Source organism: Sinocyclocheilus anshuiensis, unplaced genomic scaffold (genome assembly GCF_001515605.1).
Source record: "Sinocyclocheilus anshuiensis isolate Anshui unplaced genomic scaffold, SAMN03320099.WGS_v1.1 scaffold560, whole genome shotgun sequence".
Lineage (NCBI taxonomy): Eukaryota > Metazoa > Chordata > Actinopteri > Cypriniformes > Cyprinidae > Sinocyclocheilus > Sinocyclocheilus anshuiensis.
In genome coordinates, this window is record NW_015554116.1 from 151,976 (window position 1) to 172,866 (window position 20,891).

The 20,891-nt window shown below is 37.1% G+C and overlaps 2 protein-coding genes across 2 annotated transcripts; both read right to left on the bottom strand.

Annotated features, from left to right (window-relative positions):
* Positions 1-6,247: 6,247 nt before the first annotated feature.
* LOC107669833 (vascular cell adhesion protein 1-like) lies at positions 6,248-15,218 on the bottom strand. Its single transcript, XM_016462257.1, has 10 exons — positions 15,041-15,218; positions 13,346-13,618; positions 12,640-12,945; positions 12,238-12,498; positions 11,274-11,549; positions 10,732-11,007; positions 8,895-9,206; positions 8,543-8,818; positions 8,058-8,318; positions 6,248-7,125 (listed from the first exon to the last, which is right to left on the bottom strand). The coding sequence occupies exons 1-10, from the start codon at positions 15,141-15,143 to the stop codon at positions 6,968-6,970; spliced, it is 2,502 nt and encodes an 833-aa protein (XP_016317743.1). The 5' UTR covers positions 15,144-15,218; the 3' UTR covers positions 6,248-6,967.
* Positions 15,219-16,928: 1,710 nt separating this feature from the next.
* LOC107669805 (probable G-protein coupled receptor 88) lies at positions 16,929-18,488 on the bottom strand. Its single transcript, XM_016462205.1, has one exon. It carries the CDS (start codon positions 18,169-18,171, stop codon positions 17,113-17,115), a length of 1,059 nt encoding a protein of 352 aa, XP_016317691.1. The 5' UTR covers positions 18,172-18,488; the 3' UTR covers positions 16,929-17,112.
* Positions 18,489-20,891: the final 2,403 nt, after the last annotated feature.

Below are 20,891 nucleotides of genomic sequence, written 5' to 3' on the forward strand. Positions count from 1 at the left end.
CCATATTTTGTCCATCATCATTTCCCTTTAGGGAGTTATTTGTATTAAAACGTCATGTTTAAAGTTAGCTCTTGGTGTGAACTGCCCTTTAGAAGTGTCTACAAAGCCAAAACATGAGGACTTTGTAGTCTGACCAAGTTTCACCAAAGTCCAGGGGTCATAATCTCATTTTACGACTGCTTATTTCTATAAGAAAATGAATGCAAGCTAAGAACACAAACGTCAGCCAAAATGTGTATGTTGTGAATGTATAAAAGGATTGGAGACGGTTTTTCACAGAGTTCATAGTTTGGACTGGACCATCGGTACAGCATGAGATATTAAACGTGAGAGGCCTCTATTTGGCTACATTTACTGTAAATTAAACAAGAGGAAGGTACGAATGTTTGTTCTGGTCGGGTTGTATCTGATAAAGAGGGAGAAAGTGAGAGACAGCGAGGCATGAAATCTCCGGCCAGGTTGGGGTAGGGGCGCAAGTAATCACAAATCATTACTTTTGATTAGTTTCCAGTCATTTTTAAACTAATTTGTACCTTTTTGTAAGAAAATGTGAGTGATCCTTTGACAGTCATAATCCTATGTTCTGGTGTATCTGGTGTTTGCTTACCAGTTCAAAAGTCATGTGGCTCTTTCAATGCAAGTCTATGGGATTTTTCACCTGGTTTATCATTCACTAAGTGAATAAGTCAAAAGTCCAATTGGTTAGAAAAATAACAGTCTCTCCTTAAAAAAGTGCATGATTTGAGATATTCATGTGTGTAGCACAAACATTGCGGTTGGTAGCCTTAAATATAAGCAAAAATAATAGCAAACATCTCTAATACTGATTAATCTCTGTGAAGTTTTCTAAATGTTCTGGTTAAAATTAATAAACAGGGTCAAAAAAAGTATTTTAAAACCACTTAGAAAGTCTTTAAAATAATTTTTCTGACAGGCAGGTCTTCAGGTCATAGCGTCACAGTGGCTGAACAACTGAAGCACAGTTTGTACTGTGGTTGGCAGAGCTTGTGCTGAGGTTAGCAACTCGAGCTTCACGCCAAGTATGTCTTCATAATTAATGTCTTCAAGATGTACCCCGTATAGGAAGGTCACACAGCCGTATTGTGGGTCAGTCTGTGTTCCGAAATATGCTGATAGGTTCTGCAACCCTCTGCTTCCTGTGGAACGATGTGAGGTTTATAACATGTTATGTCACAAATGCATTATGCATCATATCCTTACAAAATTTGAAGAAATGCCAATGCCAACGGAAAGATTTACATTTGATGTTTTCATTTTGTTGAGGTGGAAAACACACACACACACACACACGTTTCACAACATGTTCACACATTTCTTAGAGGGGGCAGTGGATATTCAAGGTCATTCTGAAATTAAAAATAGACCACTCTAAATCTGTAGGCACGCATGCTTATCTATAGGCTATAGGCTAGACTGATGTGTGAATGAGTAGGAACTATGGTGAAGTTTGTATTATTGAAGCAAGGCAGGAATATAATTACTGCTGCTTAGCCTAATACTTAATGCTGCAGTCCATAACTTTTTTTGGTTCAAAATGATCCGAAATCAATATTTGAGCAAGTACATAACCAGCCAGTGTTCAAAACTATCACCTTACTTCAGCCTGATTCACAACGGTTAGTTTATAATAATGTTTTCTAATTTGAGTGGTACGGGTAGGTTTTCGTGGGAAATTCGAGCATGCTGCTGCGTTATTACGTCACTTCTGTAAACATAAAGAAGTTGTCCCGGCTACTAGGCTATTGCATATGAGGATCCTGCAGGTGGCCGATCATTTGTAGCCTTTTCTCACAGCAGTTGGAATAATTAAATGTATCAATTTGATGGCGGATTTTCGTGGGCAAAATCCAACCAATTTCAATTAACCATGCGATTGGAATTTTCTGTTGAATGATTTCCCCACGCAGATTTCGCATCAGGTTACGTTGGTTAAATTCCTGTGTTGAACAAAAGAAATCTACTTCCTTCAAAAGTGTGTGAGCCCTAAATTTCACAGAAATTTCAATAATAATACACTCAACTCGTACACAAAAATGAAGTCAAGTTTATGCGTTACTTGGAGACAGGATTTGCCTGTTTTCGAATGGTTTAAGTGGGAGATATTTATGTCATAGGCTATTTATTAACTTATAATTTAAACTATTTTTATTTAAAATATTTTTATTTGATTTATCTTGGTTTTTACAATTTAGTTTTATTCAGTTTATTAACTATGTTTATATTCATAACATCTGCATTTATGAGATGGCGGATTTTCGTGGGCAAAATCCAACCAATTTCAATTGGAATCCATGCGATTGGAATTTTCTGTTGAATGATTTCCCCACGCAGATTTCGCATCAGGTTACGTTGGTTAAATTCCTGTGTTGAACAAAAGAAATCTACTTCCTTCAAAAGTGTGTGAGCCCTAAATTTCACAGAAATTTCAATAATAATACACTCAACTCGTACACAAAAATGAAGTCAAGTTTATGCGTTACTTGGAGACAGGATTTGCCTGTTTTCGAATGGTTTAAGTGGGAGATATTTATGTCATAGGCTATTTATTAACTTATAATTTAAACTATTTTTATTTAAAATATTTTTATTTGATTTATCTTGGTTTTTACAATTTAGTTTTATTCAGTTTATTAACTATGTTTATATTCATAACATCTGCATTTATGAGTGTTGCTACTGTAACAAAGGCATTTTATGTGTATTTCTTATATGCATACTTAAGTCAGATATCCAGACTGACATTTGCGTCTTTTTTTTTTGTTGCCATATTTACATGAAATAGTCCAAGTTTTGACAAACAAAACTAATGTTACTGCATCAATACGGATGTTGTCTTACAAAACTACAGTACATGGGAAGTTTTTATTGCATATCACTCAGTGCTGTCTGAAGTTCAAAAGCAACATTTGGGGAGTCAGCATGAAACAGTCTCTTAGTGATGAAAATAATACTCATCTGACCTGCACTGATAAACTTGCCAGCCAAATGAAACATTCCTCATGTTATTGGCTGCTTTTCTTGGAAAAGATAATCTTCCATTTAATACGCAGATAGACCTGTGAGGCAGATGTGTGCAGTTTAGTGCTTATCTGCATCTGTTTGTGTGTATATAATGTACCAGTGCCCAAAGAAATGCAAATACATATAAAGGAAAAAACACAACAGATCTCATGGAAAAGACAAAGCACTGGGGACATTGTAAAAAAGCTGCTGATCTGCTATATTGGCAAAGGATGCACCGCAAGAACGCAGAGACCCTGGGTCAAACGCTAAATATTCTGTTTTTCTTTAAATGGCAATTAAACAAACAAGCTGGAGTGGAGGCGTTTAGAGCCGCTACGCTCTAGATGTTCAGTGTCCACACAGCAACTGAGAACCAGGAAATACCAGTGTCTTTAAGTGATTAAAAAAGACAGGACTCTGCACAAATCATTGTTGCTGTTCTTTTTCACCGGAGGGTTGCATAAGCAGGAGCTTTTAGGGGCCTGGGGGTTAGAATGTGTCACAGTCTTGCACAAACTCTTCATAAGAAAGCTTTTAAAATAATGGTGGTTTCGCAAGCTGTATAAACTATCGATCTTTCTTGTCCTAGGAGGGCTAAATGTCATCGCAGTGGTTCATTACCCTTGTCTAAGCAAACAGAGTACAAAAACATACTGTAACTGTCAGGGACCATCACAATGGCCAACAAAAAACAAGCAAACAATGATATTGTGATTCACTTTAATGGTGCTCAGGAAAATTAAATTGAAAAAATCAGCATGTGTTTGCTAGGGCATTGCTAGGCAGTTGCTTAGGAGTTTTAAGTGGTTTTAGCATACTGCTATGTGGTTGATAAGGTGGTTTCTGGTCTGAAACGAAAGTGCCCACTTTCTATTATAATAGACCTTAGTCAGGATGCACCATGTTCAATTTTTGAAGAATTTAAAACCATGGGGAATAGAAGTACAGTGCGTTCAATGGATTGTACTTTAACAATTACCTGTTCTACTGAAGAAATGTCTTTCCTGAAAAAAGAAACAGTTTTGAAAGTTGTAAAAAATTATGTGACCTCGGATTTTTCATCTGTGTTAAATTCAATATAGCATCTAAACTGATCTAAAAGTTCTATTTTGTTGGATTTTTAACACCCATTTTCAACAAACCACATTTTGACGTATCATTTATGTCGGTAGTAAATGCAGGCCAGTGTTAGGTGTTTGTTCATCTTAATTTCACTAATTAGGAAAGAAACATATGAATCTTTAAATAATAACCAGATCTCACTTATCAGGTCTTAAGAACATGACCTCCCTTGCAAAAATTAACCATGGTTTTGTTACACTAACCACAGTTTAACCATGTTATTTGTAGTAAAACTGTGGTTATACAAATGGTAATCAATCTGCCAAAAAACATGGTTATTACACTTTAACTACAATAAAACTATGGTTAATTTTCGTATAGGGCTAAATATTACCAAATGTGACAAGAAAAAAATAGCTTAAAATCTAACCTAGTCTAGTTATATAATATCATTATATCAGATATCTTTAAATATCACCTCATTATTAGACAACTCTATGAAGCAGACAAACAACTCTTATGAAGCAATTCTTTTTAATCACTGAGATAAATATGTTGAACTCTTATCTGTTTGAGTCATATTCACGTAGTCAGTGAATCATTTAGAGCCGTTGATGAATTCCGCGAGTCGTTTTTCGATTCGAAATGAACCAGGAATTGTTACTCAAAGTACATCAGTCTACAGACTGGTCTGAACAACCGTTTGTACCAAGCAATTCTATAATTTATCAACTAAAAAAAGTCATATGGCTCCTAAATGTTTTATTCTTGTAGTCAATGGCATTCGTTTTGTCTGAAACCCTGCTAAAAACTAGATAAGATGAATCACTGTTGAAGCGTTCCTTCAAATATGAGTCACTTCAAAAAATCAGATGTCAGCAAACAGACTCCCGAGAACAAGAATGAGATGTTCTTGACCATCATCCAATTACTCTGATAGTATAGGTTCACAAGGATGGCACTTACACCACTAACACACACTTCAAGTACAATACGCATAAGGACGTGGTAAGTGTTTTACTGGAAAACACACTTATAAATCAGGATTTCATCAGTTGGTCATCACTATTATTACTCATACTTAGTCAAACACTGGCCTCTTTGGAAACGTTTGTGAGGTATAGTGTCAAAACAAAGACAAATATTAGCACAAGTATGATAAAATACTGCCATTTTTCTTAAGCAAGAACATTACTTACTGCTGGTTCTTCAAAAAGATTGTACTAAATTTAATATGAAGAGGTTAAAAAACGAAATGGGTGAGTGGCCCTCCATCTTTCTAAGAGAACACAGTTCCATTCGCACCTTTGCTTCTCCTTCTTTTCCCTGTGGAACATGAAAACACGACCCACCCCCCTTTCCCATTGCATCTGGATGGTCACCATGGCAACAGTCTTTTATAGCAACCCTGACCAAAAAAAAAATCAATATAAGACACTAAAAAAGGAGTGAGGAATCGTTTTTTTAATCGTTTGGTCTTAATTTGCAAGCCAAAATAAATAGGAATCAGATAGGGGTGTTTTTCAGAAGGTCTGATTGGTCTTGAAAGGATGGAGGCACAAATGTGGAGTGGTTTATTTTTGGAAGGTGTGTTTGTTCTTGTTTTGATCAACTTGTTCCTGTCTTGTTGGAATTTCGGAAATGGCTTTTACACATGCTGTGTGAATACGCCTTTTCAAATCATCCCACCTTTATTGTGCTGAATGGAAAGTATAACATTGCAGGAAAACCGAAATGCAAAAGTGAAATATCAAAAGAGAAAGTGAAGCTTTAACAGATTCCTGTAACTCTAAAATGTCCCTGGATTTTCCCATAAAACACCTTCCCAGATCAAATGACAGAAAGCTGCAAATTTAATAAATATGAAAATGAAAGCATTTGACAAAACTTCACACATAATTAAATACAGATTTTTTTAGGGCACAATATCTATTTCGGTACATCAGACAGACTGTTATAGACTTCTAAAATGTACCAAACAGTTCAATCAATACTTGGTGGTTATTTTCTCGTAATGCTAAAATATTAAAATATATGATTCACAGTTTTTTTTATTTGTATTTCAAGCTTAGACTTTCACACTTCTTTAAGTGCAGACAAGGTAGTCTCAAAAACAGCTGATACTTCCCAACACAAAGACCACAATTTACACATGCTGTGTGAATACGCCTTTCCAAATCATCCCACCTTTATTGTGCTGAATGGAAAGTATAACATTGCAGGAAAACCGAAATGCAAAAGTGAAATGTCAAAAGAGAAAGTGAAGCTTTAACAGATTCCTGTAACTCTAAAATGTCCCTGGATTTTCCCATAAAACACCTTCCCAGATCAAATGACAGAAAGCTGCAAATTTAATAAATATGAAAATGAAAGCATTTGACAAAACTTCACACATAATTAAATACAGATTTTTTTAGGGCACAATATCTATTTCGGTACATCAGACAGACTGTTATAGACTTCTAAAATGTACCAAACAGTTCAATCAATACTTGGTGGTTATTTTCTCGTAATGCTAAAATATTAAAATATATGATTCACAGTTTTTTTTATTTGTATTTCAAGCTTAGACTTTCACACTTCTTTAAGTGCAGACAAGGTAGTCTCAAAAACAGCTGATACTTCCCAACACAAAGACCACAAAGAAACCGCTCCGGTTCGATTTCCTTCCTCTGGGGATGCGTGGCAAATCACGGTCACATTGATTGTCTCTGGCTGTGGAGAATGCAGTTTCCCATCCAGCTGGGTTATTGTCACCTGACGTTCAAGGTGATGAATCCAGTCACCTGCAGTTCTCGCTTTAAGGAGGCCCTGGGCCCTAACAAGACAGTTCAGGCAAGCGTAGCTGCTTCCAAAACAGTCCATGGAATGTAAACACAGTCTACACAGTGCTCAGATTGCACTTTGTAAGGTCGTATGATCCCTTCTTTCTAGCTCTCCACACGTACACCACAACACCGAGCAGCGCAGCAGCAACTCCCAGGCAAATCGCAGGGATTAGAAAGTCATTCCAGCCTAATGGAGGGTTGACTCTTTTCTCTGTAATGAAAAGTCAAAGAGATTGGCAAATTGGAAATATGCTGTAAAATGTTTGTAAAAAAAAAAATGTTTTTGCTTGTCCTAACAAACCGCAATTGAGAAAACCTATGACACATTTAGTCAAGCTACCCTTGGGTTTTGACATGGTACCTCAGGGTAGCACCATATTCAATTTTTGACAGGAAAGAAAATGAGACTGTGAGGGATAGAAGTACAGTGTGTTTTATGGTTTGTACCATTGTATAACAATACCGATTGCTCAGCTGACGAAATGTCAAAGCAAAAAGCAAAAAACTCACAAAAAGTTGTGCAAAATTACATGATCGATGACTTTTATTCAGCACATGCCATGGTAAAAAAGTAAGCCTATTCCTCATAGCCTCATTTTCAACAGTGTCACTTTTAATGTGGCGTATAACCTGACTAAAAACTGAATATGAAAAGAGTAATATCTCCAAAATTCCCATTCATAAAACAGAAGGCGAAAAGTACCAGGATGGCCCACTACTTCCACCGAGATTACGAAGTGCACATCTGATGGACACTTTACTATCCCATCAGGCCATGGGAGAGGAGTTGTGAATGGCACTGAAGCGACGCAACTTATGTCAGGGATCAGTGAAGCGACACAATTGATGCCGGATATCACATAACAAGTTTGTTCCTCGTCAAATACCACAGTATGCAATTTTGGTCGCACCTGGGGACCACTGGCCACAGTGAAATTTCATTGGTCCAAAATACTACTTCACATAAATGTACATTAAGCGTCAAATATGCTCCGAATGGTTGGGATTTTGTAAATTTGAACAAGTTAAAACTTGTGCAAAACTTGACCGGTCGTGTCATGTCTGGTTAGGACATGGTGTTAATTCACAAACTAAATGCAGAAATACATTAGCTTGATATGATATACGTCCAGTTTTACTCACCCATCACACTAATATTGAAAATCTCAGTCTCGTAGCCCAGGTAATTGGTGACGTTGATCTGATAAAGGCCTGTGTCGTTAGGAGTGAGGTTGATCATCAGGAATACACCATCAAGAGAGTAGACATTTTTCTCGCTATCCAGCTTGCTGAGGACCACCGTAGGAGGAGGGAAGCTCATGGAGCGACAACAGATGGTGATATTCTGCCCCTCCTGAACATCTGTGGATGGAAAGATCTCCACTGTTGTATTCCTGGGTGGTGCTGGGATAAGAGAGGCATAATAATTGTCAGTTGCCTAGACAGGATCAACTTAAGAGAAAAACACAATTTATCTGTTTTGATGAAAAGGAGAACAAGGCTAAATGGAGAGCAAGGCACTCTAAAAATGTTAATTTATTTCAAATAACTGCTGATATTTCAAACAGTACAACATGTTGATACTGTGGCCACTGATTGATTTTGACCGAATGTAATTAGTAACTTACCTTTCACGGTAATCTCCACACTATCGTTGTGGCTTCCATACATATTAGAGGTTTCACAAACATAGACGCCAGAGTCATCCAGCTCGACCGAAGGGATGGTAAACAATGTTTCAAGCCCATCACTGGTCATTAGCTCTGTTTGTCCACCATTCATCACCCTGCTCAGCACTGTACGCCCCACTGGAAAGCTGTCGGAAAGACAAGAAATGCTCACAGATTCTCCTTCCTTCAACTCCGTCAGTGGGCTCACAGTAATACTGGTTGCTCTCGGGGGATCTGTAAAAGGAGCACAATGTTTAAAAACCCAAGGCAAATTGATATTTAAAAGAAACAAAGAAATACCTTGACTTACAGTGAACGGACAGTGTAGTAGATGCTGTCTTTACTGCTTGAGCAGCTGGCACACCACGCATTTCCAGCAAAACTTTGCAGGTGATGCGTTTGTCCTGGTCTTCGGTGTTTACACGGTAAGAATACACTGAAGTCAGATTTATTGTACCACTTGAAAATGACCCAGTTTCCAAATGCACTTCTCGCTCTCCATCCATCCACAGGATTTGGAAAAGGTTGGCCGGGAAAACTTCCTGAGCAGTGCAGGTCAATTTCATCATCTCTCCCACCAGAGAAGGTCCAGAATTTTTCACGACAGGACTTGTTGGAAATGCTGATAAGAGAAGAAAATGGAACATCTAAGGATTTTCAAGTATAAATACACACCGACTAATAAATACAACAAAATTAAGGAGAACCTTGAATGACGACAGCTGACCATCATTCTGACAGAGTCGATATGTAGTAAAACATGCAATGTAAACAAAGCAACACTCCCTCGCACATTCTAAGAGTTGTTTTCCGTCAAGAGCAACAGAATATTTTAAGTAAGTTTCTATGACCTTAAAAGCAATAATGTTTCAATCAGAGGAGTATTAAATCTTGACAACATTATCCATTTTGTTAACCTCTCAAGTCCTTGTTCATTCTCATTCTGGAAAATATAATAAATGCTTTATTTCCTGCATCAAATCAATGTCAAAGAGAGCTATTTTTAAAACTTTCCACAAAGAGATTTCAAGAGACTGAATTACTGTTGACAGATGACTCACATTTAAACAGTTGGTTAATTGCAACTCAAACTCTGAGAAGTTAAAGAGAAAGGAACTTTTTCCTTGACAGTAAGATTAACTAGTTTTCTATTTAAATGTTTTAGTCTCTTATTAAACTTTTTTGTTTGAGCATCCCAACTAGCCAAACACAGCAATTTTGGCTCAATGAGTTTTGGACAGGATAATTTGTTTTGTCGACCAATGGTAGATGTGGGGAATGTTCAGAAAACTTTTTGTGAACCAGTCTTGCGATTCCAACTGGTGATGCTAGTGATGTAAAAAAATACACATTTCAACTTCAAATGTTAAAAACTTGATTATACATTCTCCATTCATCAACCAGTTAACTATTTAGTACAGGGATCATCAACTCTGGACCTTAAGATCCAGTTTCATGCAGAGTTTAGCTACAACCTGGATTAAACACATCTACCTGCAACTTTGTACTAATCATGAAGACCTTGATTAGCTTGTTCAGGTGTGTTTGATTAGGGTTGGAGCTAAACTCTGCAGGAAAACGGATCTCGAGGTTCAGAGTTGAGGACCAGTATAAAGCTGCATTCACACTAGCAGCGACTTTTGGGCTGGCGATTAGGTTGCTAGTGGGGGTTCTCAATACTGGTTGCCTTGACAGCAAATCAGGTTTCTTGCCGCTAAGTACAAACATTTTGGAGGCAAAAGACTAAATATAATCTAAATCTAAATTAAATCCGTAAATACAAACAAAAATGAACGAGAAACAGAGCCTACTTTCTTCCATTGTGCATGTTTATCTACGGCTGAGAGAAGAACGATCACATGAGCTCTACTGTGTTCTTTCCTATTGGCTGTCGCTCCCGAAAGTCGCTCTTCATTTGCATAAAGTTGAAGGATTCTGAACTTTGTCGCGCCACTGGACAAGCCCCATCCGGTCGCCAACGGCCGCTGTCGCTTGTGATGCCGGAAATCGCCAGCTCTCCATTGAAATGAATGGGATTGTGTCGCTTGTAGTGTGAACGGGCTTAATGCTTGAGGAACTTCTCCCAATACAAACAATTTTTTTTATGTAAACTCGAGACCGGATGGTAAACCTTTCGAGATACTTACAAAACACTTTCACTTCTGTCTGTTTGGACTTCTTGATCGAGCCACACGTGACCTCACAAAGGTAAGTTCCCTCATCTTCCAACTCTACTAGATCGAAAACCAGCTGGGACCGGAAGCCATCTGTTTTAAGTCGACTGAGGATCGGCATATTTGAAAGATTCTTCCAGGAGAACTTGGGTTGAGGACAACCTGAAGCCTGACAGGAGAGGATCAGGCTGGAGCCTTTCTCCAACACAACCTCGTCGTCTGGTTGTAGTGCCACTTCTAGCAAATGAGCTGTGAAGGGAAAAAAAGACAAATTTAGAGTTGGTGCTTCAAACTGGAGTTGCAGAGCATTGAACTTCAAGCTCATATTTAAGATGAGGATGAGGAATCTGTGTAAGTGTTACTCATCACTCTCAAAGTATCTTTAGGAGATAAAAGACCACAACTGATTCCGTCTTCCTATTTTACACGCCATTACAACCCCCACTGTAACTGCGCTCAACAGATCAATCTTTGTGCCAACAATATCCACTAATCCCAGACGTTCAAGGTCTTACCTTCAACAGTTAGATTGAGAGTGGTCTCCTGACTGCCATAATCATTGAAAGCCTCACACACAAACATGCCAGAGTCAGCCAGCTTGACGGAATCAATGGTAACTGATGTTTCAGCCCCTTCTCTAGACATTATCTCTGTTTTTACACCATTCACCCTCCTACTGAGCACCACGTGTGTCACTAGAACACCGCTGGAATTGCAGGAAATGCTCACAGAGTCTCCTTCCTTCAGAGTGGATTGTGGACTTGCTACAATGAGGGTATCCATAGGAGGTGCTGCCAAGAAATTCAAAAATTTGTTTAATTGGGAGCAAAGCAATGTCTCGAAATTAGACATTTTTTAACGTTTTTCGGCGGTTTTGCCTTTATTTAGATCAAACTCGGGTCGGAGTGCTGCCTTCTAGGCTATTGGCTCTCACCGAAATTAGACGTTTAAAGAATTAAAGGGATAGTTCACCCAAAAATGAAAATTCGGTCATTAATTACTCGTTCCAAGGCCGTAAGACCTTCATTCATCTTCTAAACACAAATAAAGATATTTTTGATGAAATCTGAGGACTTTCTGACCCTCCATAGACGGCAACGTACGTAACTACCACGTTCAAGGCCCAGAAAGGTAGTAAAGACATCATTAAAATAGTCCATGTGACATCAGTGGTTCAACCGTAATGTTATGAAGCTACGAGAATACTTTTTGTGTGCAAAGAAAACAAAAATAAAGATTTTATTCAACAATTTCTTCTCTTCCCTGTCAGTGGACTACTTTAACGATGTCCTTACTACCTTTTCTTGAACATGGTAGTACCTGTCTGGGTCAGAGAGCTCTCAGATTTCATCAAAAATACCTTTATTTGTGTTCTGAAGATGAACGAAGGTCTTACAGGTTTGGAGCGACATGAGGGTGAGTAATTAATGACAGGATTTTCATCTTTGGCTGAACTATGCCTTTAAATGAACCACTAACCTTGAACGACTACTGAAACGCTGGCCTTTTGACTTCCCAAGTCATTGCTAACGTCACACTGGTAAGTACCAGCATCCGATAAGGACACGTCTTGCATGAAGAGATCTTGATGCTTTCCCATTTCCACAGACTGGCCATCTGGTTTAAGAGCCGTCCATGTAAACGCAGGCTTTGGCTTGCCCTCGGCCTCACAGGTCAAAGTTAAACTGGATCCCAGCGGGACGGCGGTCACTCCAGATACTTTAACATTATGCGGTGCAGCTGTGAAAGCAATGGGAAAAACTAATGAACTAATGATCATAGGGGTCATCTTCTTCAGAGAGGAAGTATAACTCCCACATCCGTTTTGGGTTTAATTTCAAAACAGTTAATGTTAATATACAGTATGCAAGTGTAGCTTACAGAGAACTGTCATTGGTACAGACGTTTCCTTGGTCATCTCATCAGCTGGTATACCATCCACACGGAGTGATGCTCTGCATGTTATTGCCTTCCCATCATCCTCATTAGAAGGTGTGAATATAAAAGGAAATGAATATGCATATTCTTCGGATTCTCCCTCATAAGTCTGAAGAACTGTGTCTCCATACAGCCACTGCACTTCAAGCAACTCCAAAGGGTGTATAGAAGATACTTCACAGCGCAAAACGCTTTCCTCGCCCAGTTTCAAGCTATCATATCCGGATATAACTGGGTTTTTTGGAAAAGCTGAAATGGATTCCAAGATTTAAATATTCGTCAACAAGCAAAAACAAACTATAAAATGAGTTTACATATTTCATGCTTACGTGATTCATATGTAGCATTAAAAAAAATAAAAGAGACCGGGGCCTGACGTCACATATCTCAGATTTTGGACATCTAATTACACAAATTGGCCAAAACAATGGTTACCTTTTTACAAATTTGCTTTCTCATGAATTCATTTGAGTCATAATTGCTGTAAATCCATTAATTAGTCTATAATTTAAAGTAATCCAGTGTTAAACATACATTGAGAAATATTTACTGAAGTAAAATGTGTGACAACTTACCCCGGTCTCCGCTAACAGTGCATTATGAAGCCTACTTAAGTTTTAATGAAACTGAGAACATACAAGGAACTCACAATAAACTTTAACCGTTGTTGCCGCATGTTTTGTCTCCTTTCCACAGGTTGCTTTGCACAGAATGGTGTTTTCGTGATTCTTCATCACACTGTCAAAGACCATCACAGATTCTCTGTCCCGTGAAACAGTAGTGGTGAATAACGGTCTGTCTTCTATTGTGGTCCAAACAAACTTCACCTTCTCCGGGCAAGAAGACATGCTGCAAGTCAACTCTCTCCTGTCGCCCACTTTGAGCAGAACTTGGGACGGCAGGTCCAGTACGTGGGAAACAACTATTCAAGAGAACACGGCCCATTAGTTCATCACGAACTCATCAGTAAGTCCTATTTTTTAAATAATGATGATTTACAATAATTGTGGAAATTGTGTAATATGTCATTAAATCATAAAAGTGTTGTATTATTTTTTTTAGAGAGAATTTTGTTTTATAATGCTCACAATATTAAATAAAGTAGTTAAAATATTACATTAGAATTTCTGGGCATCAGTAAGTGCATCAACTAAAAATGCACACAATTACAAAGCAACTGACTAAAGAGGAAACATTATAATGCACAAAAAATGCGTAAAAAAATAGAAATATATCAAATCATTTGCATATGCAGTTATGGTAGTCTTATATAAAGTAAAGATGTTTTATAATGCTCAAATCTGCATATATGTTTTTTTATTCAGTTTTAATTTTAATTACGTTTTAAGTTTTAGTCATTTTTTTAAATTTTATTTAAATATGTGACCCTGGAGCACAAAACCAGTCTTAAGTCTCTGGGGTATATTTGTAGCAATAGCCAAAAATACATTGTATGGGTCAAAATTATAGATTTTTCTTTTATGCCAAAAATCATTAGGATTTATATAAAATAAAGATGTTTTATAATGCTCAAATCTGCATATATGTTTTTTTATTCAGTTTTAATTTTAATTACATGTTTTAAGTTTTAGTCATTTTTTAAAATTTTATTTAAATATGTGACCCTGGAGCACAAAACCAGTCTTAAGTCTCTGGGGTATATTTGTAGCAATAGCCAAAAATACATTGTATGGGTCAAAATTATAGATGTTTCTTTTATGCCAAAAATCATTAGGATATTAAGTAAAGATCATGTTCCATGAAGATATTTTGTAAATGTCCTACTGTAAATATATTAAAACTTAATTTTTGATTAGTAATATACATTGCTAAGAACTTCATTTGGACAAATTTAAAGGCAATTTTCTCAATATTTTGATTTTTTTGCACCCTCAGATTCCAGATTTTCAAATAGTTGTATCTCGACCAAATATTGTCCTATCCTAACAAACCATACATCAATGGTAAGCTTATTTATTCAGTTTTCAGATGATGTATAAATCTCAACTTTGAAAAATTGACACTTAAGACACTGTGGTCCAGGGTCACATATGTCTATATGATTTTTATTTCAATTTTAGTTAAGCAAAATTGCAATGAAAATGTTTCTTTGGCAACTAGCTATATATATTTAAATATATTTTATTTCAGTTTAAAATAAAAAAAAAATTATGTTTTTATTTTAGGTTAGTTGTGGTTAACTATAATAACACTTAAGCTGCAATGCCTAAAAGAAGAGCAGATGGTAAGACTCTAAAATATGTTAAAATATTCAGGTTACTTAGCATACGTAGTTAAAATACTGGCGTTTGCAAGAAAGCCAAAAGTACATTTATAAACTTACCTGCAACCGGTAGAAGCAAAGTCAACAGCAAAGCTGAATCCATGATGTCCACTTCTGAAGAACATTCAAAGAGCTCCAAGAGAGTTAATGTGCTTTCTTTCATTCAGCTCTGGATCGGATTTATAGTAGAAGGGGGAGGGATCGTAACCCACCTCCTCAGCACTCCAAATAAACCATGGAGGAATTCCCCAGCCCTAAATGCTTTGTGCTCTCCATCCCTCCATGGACTCCCTCTGCTGTCCTGAAGGGGTTCTTCCCAATTACAGGAAATTACTTTGTGTACACTTTGAAGATAACGTTTCCATTATGAACTACCAGTGACTGATTGCATATTAAAATAACTGCCGATGTTTTTATAAGCTTGGACAGATCAGGTTTTTTCCCAGAAATGCTGAATCTACAAGAAGCAGCTAAAATCAAGGAGGTAGAGGCTGTGGTGATTTATGAAACTGATTTATTTTAAAGGGTTTTAATTACTTTTTATAAGTTAATTTATCCATTTGAATATATTTTATACATTTATGCAAATGTGTAATTAAATGATTTGCATATGTAATTAAAATGAGTAAAGTATCGTATTATGTTTTTTTGTTTTATAATGATTCTTTCCACTTACTTTGAGTCAACAAATCTGTCATCTTTCAGGACGCTCGCACAGATGCTTGCTCAGGCTTTTAACAATAGTCTGAGGATTATGTAAGCGAGTGTTTAAGAGCGGATACGGCTGGATGTAACTTTTTATCACCATGTCAACAGGGTTCAAAAATCCCATTCTCTCCACTGAACTTGCACCGATTAAAATGTCTAACACCGTAATTGAAAAGAAAAGAAACACATGAGATTGTGGCTTTTTAGTTGGTGCTGAAAATCTAAAATAAAAATAAAAGTACTTAAATTATATTAATATTATTAATACTTTTACGAAATAAACAAAATTATTAAATTACATGTTATCTTAATGATGTATAAATATATAAAATATGGTAATATAATTGACATTTAAACAAGCTGTTAAATAAAAAGTACTATTAAATATTAAGCTTTTGATACAAATTACTAATACACTATGAATATTAATTCCAAATAAACTACTTTTTAAACATGCTGTTTAATAAAAAGCACTATTAAATAAAATAGTAAGCATTTTATATAACTATTAATGCCCTTTATGTACATTAACTCAAAATTAAATGTTTATAATATATAATTGACATTTTAAACAGGCTATTAAAATAAAATGCACTATTAAATATTAAGCATTTTACATAATAATTGTATATGCTTTATGTATATCCATTCAAAATAATATATAGTAATTGCCATTTAAAACATGTTAAATAAACTAAGCATTTTATATAATAATATTATTACACTATGAATATTAATTCCAAATAAAATCTATGAATATAATTGACCATTTAAACACTTATAAAAATGCACTTTAAAAAAAATTAAGCATTTTAAATATTATTTTCTTATGATTTTCTATATGAATTCAAAATATGAATACAATTGACATGAAACATAAAATGCACTATTAAATAAAAAAAGCATTTATATATTATTAATACACTTTATGAATGTTAATACAAAATAATATATTACTATATTTGACATTTTAGACATGTTAAATAAAATGCACGGCTAAACAAACAAGCATTTTATAATATTAATACAGTATAAATATTCATTCAAATTAAAATAATGTTTTAAATGCTTTAAAATAATTGTTAAATAAAATAATTTTATATAAAAGTAATGTTAAATCATAATATTAATTTTATATAAAAACTATTTTTAAAAAATAAAGATGAGAAACAACGCAAGGTTGAGATTTTTCTGATTTATTTGAACATTCATAAACATTTCTCATTTAAAAAGTGGCAGTGAAGCCTTCACAGTTGTGCAAAAAACACTTCACACTTCAACAAGTTACAAAATCTTTACAAAACACTGTAAAACACATGCAGCTCATCGTGACTGAAAAATCGCCAGCAGATTGTAGAAGCATCTTGGACAGGCACGAGCGAAATTTGGCCACAGTACTAGTCGTAAGCTTTCGCAGGTCTAGCTCAGTTCATCTCACCCAGAAATGCCCTGCGGCTGTTTTGTCTGGGGAAGATGTGAGAAATAGTACTGATGGTGATGGGCTCGACTCCAACCGTGGATCCCCGCAAGAAGTCTCCTCTCATCACAGACCTGAAGGACTTCCGAAACTCCTCATTCTTCCAAGTGTACAGAAAGGGATTGGACACGAATATAGTGCAGAACACAATCCACGTTGACGTCCAAAGCACCACGGACACCGGGGCAAAGAGTCCCGCGACAAGAACCCAAAAAATCGGCTCGGTCGTAAGAATAAAAATAAAGCACACTGCGAGAACGTAAAAGCCGAGTCGCTTGTCCTTTCTGGGGAACGAAGGAAGGTTGTTCGCGATTTGGAAATTCAAAATACTGACTCTTTTCACACTTATTTGCACTCGGCGGAAGATTTTAAAGTAGCAGTACACCACAACCAAAGTCTGTCCGATGATAGTAAATGCAAGTGTACCAGTAGCAAACCGACTGGACAAAACAGACACCGATGTTCCCTTCGCGAACGAAGCATCTTCAGCATCCCGACACCTTTCGGGCGGATACCGAAAGGACGTGATCCACGGGAACAAGGAGCCCAAGGAGATCAACCACGATCCTGCGATCATCCATTCAGTGTTTCTCTTCTGATACAGGCTTTGATACACAGCAGGGGTTTTGGTGATCAAAACATACCTGTTGACCGCAATAAGCGAGTGGGAGAGCAGCGACACAGTGATTCCCAGAAACAGCAGCGCTTCTTTGAACGCCTGGTAACCGATCACCAAAAAAGTCCCAGTGGAGGTGGCCACTGCTTCGTGGGGCATCCAGAAAGCACAAACCAGCAGATCCGCCACGCAGCCGTTCACGATAAATGCATTACTGGCTGTGCGAAGCTTCTTGAACGTCACCACCAAATAGATCACCAGGAGGTTGAGGACGGTTCCCAGAACGCACATGAAGGAGTAGACGGTGGCGAGGGAGATGCGTGAGCCGCGTCCCAGAGCGCACGCCGACAGCGGCACGTCTGTGTCGTTTGGCATGATGGGAGATCTCATCTCATCTTATCTCACATTGTGAGAGGAACGTGTGCGTGAGAGAGCGCAGCTCCCTTTGGTGATGCTGTGGTGGAGAATCGAGGTTTATATGTGCGTGTGAGTACGAGAGGCGTGAGATCAACAGGAGCCCACACTGCATTCTCACGTGTCGTTCATTATTCCCAGGGTGCACAATCACCATGAAGGCAAGTAATTATTCATAATGGATTGAGCCTGTGATAATCAATAGAGCGTCTTATAATGGGCTCATTATAGAGATTGAGAACCTTTAGGAACACGAGGAAGGGAGTTGCATGTATTCTGAGTCAATTGAGTCAAGAGCTTAATATTAGTTTGCTATGATTGTGGACATTCTGGCACCATTTACTCATCTTCATGTGGTTTCAAATTTGTAGGACTTTCATTCTTCTGTGGGACTCGAAAAGGAGATGTTTTGCAGGATGTTCACACTGCTCTGTTTCATACAATGAAAGTGAATGAAGAATGGAGATGTACACCCACTCTGATTGCTTTTGAAGAACCAGAGCAAAAAGACGATGTATGGTTTTAGTTCAATAAAAATAATTGGGTCGTTCATTGGCGATTTAGACTACACACTGACGCGATTTATTCGTCAGGAATCTGACTACACTGACTGCGTTGTATGTTTCTGATTTACTAACAAAAACTGGCTCATAAGAGTCATTCACTGGAAAATCCGACTACCACTGATGCGATTCATTCATCAGGAATCGGACTACACTGACCGTGTTGCATGTTTCTGATTCACTAAACAGAACTGGCTCATAAATCTCATTCAATCGAGAATCAGTCATATGATTCATTCAGTGGGAATCGAAAAAGAAATTCCCTAAAACACGATTCACTCGTCATACAATTTAATTGTAGGCAATAGTACTGCCTCATAGGAGTCATTTGTGCATTCGAGAACTAGACGACACTGATCATGCTGTATTTTGATTCACTAAAAAACACTGTTTCATAAATTGTGTGTTCAAGAATCAGACAACACTGATTATGCTCTCTGTTTTTCATTCACTAAAAATAACAGTCTAATAAGAGTCATATTTTTAAGTTAAAGGGATAGTTCACCCAAAAATGAAAAATGAATTCAGTCAATTACTCACCCTCATGTCGTTCCAAACCCGTAAGACCTTCGTTCATCTTCAGAACACAAATTAAGATATTTTTGATGAAATCCGAGAGCTCTCTAAACCTCCCATAGACAGCAAGGTAACTACCACAGTCAAGGACATCGGTAAAATAGTCCATGTGACATCAGGGGTTCAACCGTAATTTTACGAAGCTACGAGAATACTTTTTGTGCGCAAAGAAAACAAAAACAACTTTATTCAACAATTCTTCTCCTCCTAATCCTGTAGCGCGCCGCCATTATAGAGAGAGTATAATGACGCATGCACTTGCTTCCGCTTCATGTAAACAACGCATGTGCGTGTTCAACGTAAGCAGCGGCACCATGTCACATGGACTATTTTACCAATGTCCTTGCTATGTTTCTAGACCTTGATCGTGGTAGTAACCTTACTGTCTATGGGAGGTTCAGAAAGCTCTCGGATTTTATCAAAAATATCTTAATTAGTGCTCCGAAGATGAACGAAGGTCTTACGGGTTTGGAACGACATGAGGGTGAGTAATTAATGAAAAAAATTTCATTTTTGGGTGAACTGTCCCTTTAAGAAAACATTGATAGTGTTGCATGTTTTTGATTCACTAAAAAGAACTGGCTCATAGGCGTCAATGATTCGTTCAGAAATCGTGCAGCACTGGCTATTTTAATTGACTAACAAAAAATCTGCACGCGAGTTATTGATTTAGCAATCAGACAAACAATGGTTGTGCTGTATGTGTTTCATACAAAAAAACAAAAAACAGATTAAATAGTCATCTGTTTGTTCGGGAATCGGACTAAACTGATAGCGTTGTTTTTCATTCAATAAAAGAACCGACTCAAGATTCATTCATTTGTACAGGAATCAAACTACACTGATCTCGGTGTATGTCTTTGATTCATTAAAACATCTATGATTTGAGCTGTAGATTAAATATAATCAGTGCATAGTGCTGGATACAACTGAATTACTGGCGGAACCGCGCACTTTCGAGCTTATTAATCTGTCCTTAAAAAGGAGCAGCGCGAGTATTTTCTTCATCCGTTTCTCAAGTCCTCAAATCAAGTATAGGTTAGAAAGAACAACTGTGACAGTTTTGACATGTCAAGCTGCCTTTCCAGAACCATTTCAAAGATACTTGAGCACTATTATTATAACGAGTGCAGCAGCAGCAGCCTTGAAACCTGCTATTTGCATCGAGTTGATCATTGAGTTTAATGTGTATTCTAAGACAGACATTATACTATGATAAGCTGAATGAAAGGGCTCGGGAAAACACGAAGCCACGGTTTCAGTTAAATATAATGTTACACCTACGACCGCTATAATGTTCAAGTACTGAAAACAAAAACTGAACGGTCTATTAAGATTGAGTTCTTAGTATAACATTTTGGGCCTACAAAACAGTTTTCTAAAAGTGGGCAGAAGAGAAAATTCACGACACAGATACAAGCATCAAATTGTGTAGAAAGTAAAGTGACATTTTAAAATACTTACCGAATTCATGGCTGTGAACAGTCACTCGACTAGCAGCCATTTTCACAGCTCTGTCTCCAAACGCCCACGGCCCGACGCCTGCTGCCAGATAGA